This window comes from Labrus bergylta, chromosome 18 (genome assembly GCF_963930695.1).
Source record: "Labrus bergylta chromosome 18, fLabBer1.1, whole genome shotgun sequence".
NCBI classification, from domain to species: domain Eukaryota; kingdom Metazoa; phylum Chordata; class Actinopteri; order Labriformes; family Labridae; genus Labrus; species Labrus bergylta.
The window spans coordinates 21,532,899-21,543,364 of NC_089212.1; the positions used below are offsets into that span (position 1 = coordinate 21,532,899).

A 10,466-nucleotide genomic window follows, 5' to 3' on the forward strand; every position below is an offset into this window, starting at 1 on the left:
GCAGTTTGAACTCCCGTGGAATCTGTGACAGTGGCACACGGTTGAAAAAAAAAAAAACGTCCATCAACATTTGTCTCTCAACATCTCCCTCTCAGCCCCACTCTTTCAAAAAAGAGAGTAGACGCACACAATCCTCACCCCTTTTCTTCTTCCAATTTCTGAACCACAACACTGTCCCACCCACTGAGGAGTGGGGGGGGGGAACCCTTTGGTTTAGGGTATCACAAGCGGCAAAATTATAAACCATTAAGTATCATGAGGGAGCTCCAATGTGTTTGTGGTGTTTTGGTTATAATACTTTTATATGGCCCTCTGTTGTGTTATATCTCCTCTGGTGTCATTGCTACATTTTTGTGATACTAATTGGAGCAAAATAAAGCTGCTTACTCTGTAACCTTTGATATTTGTGTTTGAATAAATGCCTTAATATTGATCATTAGATTAGGCTTTAATAATTGCCTCTCAGGAGGAATACGCCTGCATTAATGTCTGTTTGGAAAAGCAGATAACTTGTGTGCAAGAAGAAGGATAGATAACGTTTTAATGGAGTCATTTTTGAACACTTTGGTGTGCCAAGATTATTTAAATCGTATCTGATTTTTACATCTTTGCAAGTTTACATCGACCTCTTCTGTTTTAATTGGAGCAAAAGCTGCAGTCCTCATCAGAAATCATTTACAACAACAAATGAATCCTGTTTTTAAAAAAGTTTAAATGATGTTGCCCCCCCCAGAAATGTGTCAAATAGAAATGTGCTGGCTCTGGCTCCTTTAGGCTTCTAGGTAATAATCTAAACCTCTCAGTTGTTGGTGATTTAGTGTCAGTGAAGCAGACGTGTCCCCAGCTTTACCTCAGGTTTTTCTGCTTGTTCTCCTTCTTGTTGAGGACCCCCGGCACACAGTTGGTGAGCTCGGTCCAGTCGGCGTGCAAGCCGCAGCTCCAGCCGGTGGAGAACCGGGAGAAGAGCCAGGTCTCCTTGCGATTCGGCCGGTAGCAAGTGCACTTCTTCTGGCCCGGTCTGCAGTCGCACGGGACCTCCAGGCGCACATTCTGGACCAGGTGCCTGCCGAAGGTAGTCCCGCCGGTCTTCTGGATGTGCAAAAACACGATCACGTCCTCCCCTTTGATCTGGAAGTCCACCGTCCTCTCCAGGTCCCTGACGGGGAAGTAGTATTTCTTAACGTAGTGGGGGTCCGGCGTGGGGAAGATGTCCCCCTCGTCCTCCTCCGTGAAATAACCGTGCGGGGAGCCGAAATTGATCACCCCGGGGGCCACGTACTGATACAGAATCAGCATGAAACACACGGATCCGACGACGATCAACAAGAATTTGCTGCTCCTCTCGACCATGATCCTGCCCAGTGCGGTTCCTGCAGCACGCTACCATTTCCCAGTCAAGCCCACAGCAGGGAGCACGGCGCTCGGCTTCTTCATGCTCTCTCTCTCTTTCTCACTCTCTCTCTCTCTCTATCTCTCTCCCACCGCCAACAAGGTGTCGTTCTCCGGGGCTCAGGAGTGGCTCACGCCGCTTCGAGACAACCGGCGAAGTTGGCTCATCGTCCACCACCGAGACTGTTCAACACCGTGAAAGACGCATTGTAACCAACTCGCTTGAAAGCCCAGCCACCCCCCCCTCTCTCTGGTTAGTCGACCCTCCCCCGTTTACTTTACTTTGGTTTCCAGTCCACACAGACAGACGCACACACGCACACACAACAGGCTCACTGCATCACCATGGAGTTATGTACCCAGGATGCAGCGCGACTCGTACCTTTTCAACCTCGCTCTCTCTCTCTCTCTCTCTCTCGAAACAGAGTGAAAGGGAGAGTCGCTTTAATTTATTGGTTAACACGTAACGACGGCGTCAGCCCTGCAGCCAATCGCTGGAGGCCACTGATAGCTGAATAACTAGGCAGCGATGTAGCCGATGGATGTCTAGATGGATTTCTAAATAAAAATCTAGAAAGATACGTCTAGATACATTTATTTGTATTTTTTAGATAATTATATTGCATAGTTTTTGCATGATTTAATTAAGTTTTTTTTGCTGCTTACTGTTGGTGGGCAACTGGCGGTCCGGGGGCCTCAATGTGGCCCTCGGGTCAATTTTTTACATGTCAGAGAATTGAAAACATGAAGAAAATGTGACAAAATCTGCCATGAAATCATGAAAATCAGAAATACGTCCATAATAATATTTGATCACTGGCATATGTTGAGTTAAATTTGAGACATAACTGATTTTTGATTCATAATTGATCGTTTTTGTATTCTACAATTTGGCCCTTTGGCAAATTAAATTGGAGAATTCATTGAATGTGGCCCTTGCCGTGACCAAAGTTGCCCATCCCTGGTCTGGAAGGACAAATAGTTTGTGTGAATGTCGGCTAATATTATCTACTTTTTGCAACATTAAAATGACTGAGTCAGTATTCTTAATCAATATTTTTCTTCATATGTTGTTCGTCTTCACTTTGATTTTGGACGGATGGCCACTCACAATCAGAGCAACAAATAAAAAAAAATATTCAATTAAATTCAAACAACTTTATTAATCCCTCTTGGGGCAATTAGTGTGGAGCAGCCCGGAAAAAAGAAGAAAAAAACACAAACGAAGACAAGTTGATGTGCAAACAACAGATTACACAAGGAGTTAAAACATGGATATATAGGACCTAAAGGAGACACTTATATTAGTCAGACTGTTAGAGGTCAGCCAGACTGAATACAAAATAAAAACACTAGAATGATCAATCAAATAAAAGATCAATAAAAGATAAGATCATTAAGTAAAAACACCGGAGCCAAACTTATATTTTCCCCATTGGCCCCTAAAAATTGCGTCTTTAAAACTGACACCCAAACCTGTAAATAAGGTCAGTGGGTCTTTACAAACGTAATTTTAATTAACTTTTCTAACTGCTACTACTTCTTGGCAGGATCCCTATTGTGCATTTTCTACTCTATTTGACTGAATAGTTGATCTTTGGATTAAGTGTCCATGTCTTAACAATCTATATGTCTAGGCATGTCACAAATAATAATTATAGTTTTTCTCTAAAGTATTTATGGCTATTTATCCTGCACGTGCATTGTGTTGCCACATGGTCAGCAGGTTACACAGCCTTAATTTAAGAGCTGTTTCCAAGTACTTGGACTTAACTTTAGAACTTTAAATGAATGCTACCTAACATCTTACTTTTTACTCCATTACATGAATCAAATGGCTGTCAAATGATAGTTTCTTTTCATTGAAGTTGGTGGGGAGACCTTCAATAATTTCTTCAAGCAAGGTTAGACTGTAAGCAGCCTGAGGTTGGTCATGGCCCTGAAGCTTCCAGTGTCCTTGATTTGCATTAAGTATCTAGACTACTATTGATTAATCATATGTTTCGTAATATTCATCAGTAAAGCACAATCTTATATGGTACCACAGAGCTTTGAAAATGACTCTGACTAAATGGATTACTCAAAAAATATACAGACACTGTAAAAACTGACCAAGAAAGCATGCTTCTGAAATCAGAAACATGGAAAGGTTAATTTAAATTGCTTATGACTTTAGAATAATAGCAGAACAACAAATATCATGAAGAGCAAACACATGATTTTGGATGAAGTTTAATATGGTATGCAATCCTGAGAAACTACGACTAGAACAACTATGTTTGGAATTCAACTTCCTCGTTTCCTTCCTTAAGAACAAAAAACAAGAAACCCAAATGATAAAACAAAGGAAAGCGACACGTTTTTATTTGAACTTTTTACTGATTCCGTTTCCTTCAGGCTTCACAGGGTTCCTTCAGAAACACTAAAGTTGGCGACACGTTTGAATAGTACAAATTCACCTGAAGGTTTTGTTCATCAGACAGCTAAAATGTGCGACATCCATCAGATCAACCATTCTTGATGCTTCACGTTGCTTCACGCGTTGTTACCGCTGGTGGTCAGCACTGAGTCCTGCTGCTGCTGCTGCTGCTGCTGCTGCTGCTCTTCTTGAACGCAGCTGATCAACTTGTCAGGCATATTTATTCGATTCCCAGCGGCGATTACTGTCAAACATGTTTTGACTAATCACATCTACGGGTGGAAGAGAGAAAGAGACATGTTTCAACTGCAGTAATATTGTTCAGATAAGAAAGGCTCCTCTGCCAGAGCAGAGAGGTGTGATTTTCTTTTCCCCTTGAGGTCTTAAGCTGCAATTTCTCAGGCGTTTGTTATTGCTCATGTTTATTGTGGTAATAGGGCAGAGCAAAAATGACTGGGTTGCGTGTAATCTTGGTAAGCTTCCAGGCCTGATTCCCACATGTTTCTTAAATGAAGCTCAATCAGAGAGATCAGCCAAATCAGCAGGCTTGGGGGTGAGAAACCAGCAGTTGGTTGTGGCTGATGGAAAATGAGCTTGGTAAGAGATGAGGGTATATTTTCACTTAGAGTGGTTTGGGTTGATGATGTGATGTGTGTTTAGTCAGGCTGTAATTGCCTGTGTGTGCTTTTCCACACTCTCCGCTTCCATGATTTCCCAGTTGGACGTGGCTCTCTAAAGGCCCGTGCATCCTGAAACCTTTCATAACTTATAATTTGTTTCATGTAGTTTTAGGAGGGCCAGGTGTTCATGCTTTTTAAATACACACTTTTAACTGCATCTACAATGGCTGTTCTCATGTTATGTTCTTTAAAAGGACATGTGATGAAAACACTAATCCACAAAGTCTGGGTACCCCTTTCTGTTAAATTACTCTTTATTAAAGGGTGTATGAATTGTTATCATTAGATTTGACTTTATGGTAGCAATGCATAAAGAATGGGGTGCTGGTGGCACAGTGGTTGGTGCGTGCGCCCAATGTATGGAGGCTAGTCTTCCAAGCGGGCGGCCCAGGTTCAAATCCAGTCTGTGGCTCCTTTCCTGCATGTCATTCACCTCTCTCTCTCCCTGATTTCCGACTCTATCCACTGTCCTGCCTCTCAATTAAAGGCACAAAAATAAAACAATGCATAAAGAATAATAATGCATAAGTGAGTGAAGATCAAAGGTGAAACACTCTCAATGTATACAATGAATTGTGGAATAATTTCTGAATTTTCTGCAGTTTTTTACAGAGAGGAGGGAAGTGGCTTATTCAGTGGTCAAAGATAAAACAGCTTCAAAGAAAATATAATCCATGCATTTTTTTCAAAATCTTAAAACCATAAACTCTTATTAATATTTTACAGCTGATTCATAAAGCTTTAGTCACTGACATATAAATCCTTAATGGAGCCATACGTTTCAGCTTAAACAGCCTTGATAGTGTGATGTAAGAAAAGGTACAAAAACATTTTGATGATCAATTGAAAGTTTTTCTTTGAAAGATTTTCTTAAAAAAATGCAACCGATCTATAAACCATGTCTTTGTGAAACATGTTCCCATCGGCCCATCTTTGTGTCTGACCTTCTAAAGATCCCATTGAGATTAAATAAAAAAAATCTCTCATTAATAAAAGGCTGCTTTGGACTGCTCTCATTGCTCATATCAATAATTAATTTCTAGCCTATTTTCAAAGAAGACGAACATGTTTAACTTTTTGTCCATTTTCTCCCCCTATTTCAACTAATACAAACTGAATATGCATCGACTCTCTGTGTCATCATATTATTTGCATGAAAAGCATAGACTGTCAATAAAAGTTATAATCTTGGGTTTTTTTTATGACGTAATGACGTCCCCGTAATCTGTGCGTTGATGACCGTCAATGTTTGTTACCTGTGAGATTAACTAATTTGCGCCCTCTGGTGACCTATAACCTATGCTGAAAACTAGCATTTGAGCAGATAATATACTTTTTTCTTAAATTATACTTATGTATATAAGTGTTCAACTCAAGAACGAAATTAACTGGTGAATGATAATTGCAAATTCTTGGAGGCTCATTCCGACAACACGGATGCTAGCATAGTGGAGGACAGAGAAGATAAGGAGAACAACCTCTGGAGAACAACGACGAGGAAAGCTAAGAAGACGGCCGTCTAAACAAGCGTCATTAAACTGGAAGTTAAGCCTTGTGTGCTTAAATCTAACTTTTTCTCTCATGTGCTGTGTGTGCCTAAACCAGCTAATCTGGCAATCAACTGCTTGCTAGCTGTGGTAGTGTAGTACTGTTTCCATAGTAACGTGAAATGACGGCGCTTAACTTTCAGTAAAGCTGAAAGCTAAAGCTATGAGCCGAAGCAGCAGTCTGAAGCAAAAGCACGTCTTATCAAATTCAACAAAAAGTGGGAGGAATGAAAACAAAAAGGAACAAAAACAGGAGAGAGCAAACGATCAAGCGATCATAACAAGACCAAGACTCGGACACACTGTTAAATAAAACAATGCAATTAATAGGTAAACATCAGTCAGGTTTGTGTGATTATGGACAAAATCAAGAAACAGTAGAACATGTTGTTTTTGCATGGCCAGAAATATAAAACGCAGACTTGAGAAAAGGAGCTGAGGAAATGTGGGGTTGTCTTAAAAATATATAAAAAATTGAGGAAGGGAAATATAAGCCTTGTTCAGATGTATACTCTGGACTAGTTAAGATCCTTGCCATCACTAAACTCACCTCAGTCTTGTTGCCATTTCTATTTTTAACCAGATAATGAATTTACAAGCATGAATTTACAAGCATAGTCTAAATTTGGACAGTGAGCACCTTGACACAAGACATTAGTTTGCTCTACGTCCCTTCATTTCCTTTTCTGAGATTATCGCAGCATGACTGGAGCTGAGGGAGGTGGAGGGAGACCAGCATGGGTGAGCTGGTCGCAGCCTTGAATAACTCAGCCTGCTTATTTACATGTTCTTTACTTACACTGAAGCAGCAACTCGCCTGTCACACTGCTGTTAAACACACTCCTGATTATGACTTCTGCCTCGCCCCCGGCAGTACCCAGTTGTATTAAATACTGGGGGATTGCTGTGAGAGCGAGCGTGCGTGTATGTGAGAGAGAGAGAGAGAGAGAGTTCCTCGCTGTGTTCCTAAGACAGAGAGAAAGCGACTCAGAATATTAATGCTGTGTGTTTGCGAGTGTTAACTTGTGTGTGTTTATGACAGTATACTTTGGAGAGTGTGTGCGCATTTTTTGCTCCCACCATGTGCGGTGTCATTATGAGCAGCGTTACTTAAAGAAGATGGATGTCACAGAGTGTGTTGCCCTCTGGCTCGGGTATAGAGATATGACAGTCTGTTTATCATCAGAACCAGTTTATTGTTGCTTTTGCATAATGATCCTGTTAAGATGGATATTTTTGCACTGTTTCCACAGGCTTTGAGATGTGTATTACGCCCTGCCTCAGCGTCTCACAGGCTGACATCGTGTCTCTTTTTGTTTCTTTAACGTTGATATGTATTCTGGGCCAGTTTTGTTAATGAGGTTTGTCCTGTGATTCAACAAGAACCTTCATGTTTATTAGAAGAGATAATATTAAACAAATGGAAAAAAATCCTACAAACAAACACATATTTGATGAATGTATGCGGCCCCTTAAATGACCTCAATTACATTTTTCTCTGTATGTGTAAATACACAGATGGTCAGTGGATTCGAGCTGCTTCTCATATTGACACAAGCCACACAGGGTTTATTCATGTCATGGTGCTTACATTTTGTCCAGACATTTCTTCATTTTTTTTTTTAGGATTCTGCTCTCACGCCCTATGTCCGCCTTACACACACTGACACACACACACACACACACACACACACAGACATCATGTTCAGACATGCTGCGTCTGTTTGTTCTTTATTTTTCATTCAGCCAGCGGCCAGGACGGAATTCCACAGAGGCAAACACACTAAAAACACAGGCAATAGGGTATTAAGCTAACAAAACTATTTCTGCCCAACTCTGCAGTGAACTTTCATTTCTGTGTGTGAATGCAGCAGCATATTTGTTTGTTCTGTGTAAATAAACAGGCGAAAATTAAGTCAAAAGAATTACCAATCTGTTTTCATCACGGAGCTCGAATTGAATTATTCCCCGAACGATCCGAGTGTTTCAGACACAAATATTTTCTTTGGATGTGCCTGAGGGGAAGTGCACACTGTCGAGAAAAAAACAAAAGTGGGCGCCATCTATTTCCTACATTCCAGAGTTTGTTAGTGTTTCAGAATGTATGTGTGTGTGTGTGTGTGTGTGTGTGTTCCAGAAAAGAGGTAGTTTGAGAGTTTATGTGTTTATACGTGATGCTAGATTGGAGCTCGTGCGATTGGACAATGTGTGTTCTCATGTGGCACAGATGTAAATGCGTGAATGTGAGAGTTTTTTTATATACGTATGTTTGTACCCTGTGAGACGTTAACGTGCTTTGCCAACCGTGTTGACTCGAAATGATGTCAACACTTTTATGATTTGTTGTGTCAAAGATGTTCAGAAGGAGACGTAATTGCTGTCAGGATCATATTCACAGCTAACATCTTTTATAATAGGCCTTACATGCAGCATTAAGTTTCTGTACAAAGTAGAGCACACTTTGGGATGCTTTGACTTACAGTGACTTCTGTGTCCCACGTGGATGCTTAGGCAACACAAGCACTTTGATTAAGGTTTAATGTTGATTTAGTTCAGCTTCAAGCCACTTCTGACTTTTTTATTATTTAACCCACAACATGAACCTTTACTAACCTCTCTACAAAGATTTACAAGTCAGACAGAAGCAGAAATAAAAGCAGCTGTGTATGTTTTGAGAAAATGAATAAAAACATATAGAGTATGTTGTCACAGCACAGGTAGTCGTACTTAAATTATGTATTGTGAGGGCTGTGGCAATTAATTACTATTAAGCCTTGTGACTGTACCAGAAAATAACAGATGGCGACACATGTTGAATGCCTTCAGTTGCAAACAACAACAAAGGATGTTAACCTTGCATGAACCCAGTTAAAGGTGTTATTCATTTTCTACAGTTGGTTAACCCCTCCTCCTCCTGCAGCAGCATTGCTCACACTCATGGTGTTGTTTGGTTTTCTTCTCATGTCACATTTGTGCATAACTCTCATAGTAAGCCACTGTTTTCACTTCTTCTTTTGCTACTTTGGTCTCATCTGAGTGGCTCCTTCTTTAGATCAAAAAGGTTAAGTTTTTAAAATTTGCAAGAGAAAGAAAACCTGAATCTAAAAGGGCTTCCTAATTACAAATTTTTTGTTATTTAATGGGATACACTCAACATTATTTTTTATCACAACATTTAAAAATGAGCAGTATATCCAGATCATTTCTTACAAGCGTTTGTATGAGACGAGCAGTAATGCAGCATGACTGAGACAATGCAGCGAGCGAAAGAAGCGCCTGTTAGATTGATAAGCAGCTACTAAAAGCCGACAACCGCACATTTTTCTGACTATGGTTTAAGGCATCATGTGTCCGTCTAGAAATGTTTGCAACTTTAGAAAACCAACAATCTAATAAGCCTACCACTTCCTGTGAAAGTTGTTCAGGCGGATGAAACTAGCGAGTCTTGAACTTCTTCCTGAGGTTCAATCTGGGGTTTTTCTTCAGTCGTTACACAACTACGTCTCTCACTATGGGCTTTATCCATCCTGGTGAAAGTCTTTGACTTTATGTAAGGAGAGAATGTCTTACAGTGTGCTCTGTTGTCCCTCTGTATGAATCATCCATCAACAGGTAAACACTTGCCCTTTAGGCGTGGTCGGACACTTGTTTCCTTTAAGCATTCTCCAAGCTCAAACTTCCACCCGGTGTCTGACTCATTCTAACATATTTCTCTGTGCGTGTGAGCACAGTTTTGAAGCCTGTGCGTGTGTAATGTGTCTTGCACTACAAGGTTTTTATAGCGTTTAAGTTGACCCTTGAACTTTTTGTGAGAGGACATATGTTTTGTTTGGCTGTGTCAGGTTTTAAACACTTAATTCTTTCTCCCTGACATGAGGGATTTATGTCCATGGGCGTGGGTCTATAGGGAATTGGATTAGCTCATGTTGCAGGGCTGTTGTTAATGATTAAGGGTTTATTTAAAATGCTGCGCAGAACCACTGTCTGCTGCTCACTGGCCGCTGAACGTGTATTGATTTGTGGGGATTACTCTGGCTTTGAAGCTGATGGCTTACAGAGAAGACTGAATACAAATTATTAGTAAGAAAAAAAGGTATTTTTGGTTGTTGGCAGTGTTCATGTTATTGTACTTCATCATTTGCACAAAAATCTTGTGGAAAAAATGGAACATGAAATAAAACCAAAGGCATCTCGGAGAAATGATCGAGATGATCTAAACTGGTCACAACACAAGCCAAACTTGTAATGTAATATTGCACAAAAACTATTCCGCAGCTAAAATTAAGAAAAGCTTTTTGATTACATCTTGATGTATAAACAGAAATGAATGCATTTTTTTATTTTATTGTATAATCCTTTAAAATCTTGTGCTCTCGGATCTATTTTTTAAACACAGGTAAATGTCTATGCCATTTAACGTGAAAGTAGATC

The 10,466-nt window shown here is 40.3% G+C and overlaps 1 protein-coding gene and 1 long non-coding RNA gene across 2 annotated transcripts in view; both read right to left on the bottom strand.

Annotated features, from left to right (window-relative positions):
* Positions 1-1,741, bottom strand: part of hs6st1a (heparan sulfate 6-O-sulfotransferase 1a) — a 61,390-nt gene extending 59,649 nt beyond the window's left edge. The window contains exon 1 of the mRNA XM_020653086.3: positions 851-1,741. Within this exon, the coding sequence (XP_020508742.1) occupies positions 851-1,350 (500 nt within the window). The 5' untranslated portion in view covers positions 1,351-1,741. The remainder of the gene's footprint in view (positions 1-850) is intronic.
* A 1,322-nt stretch (positions 1,742-3,063) lies between these two features.
* Positions 3,064-9,637, bottom strand: LOC136183286 (uncharacterized). Its single transcript, XR_010669119.1, has 2 exons — positions 9,438-9,637; positions 3,064-4,080 (listed from the first exon to the last, which is right to left on the bottom strand). It is a non-coding gene; the product is annotated as an uncharacterized lncRNA (long non-coding RNA).
* Between the last annotated feature and the right edge of the window lie 829 nt (positions 9,638-10,466).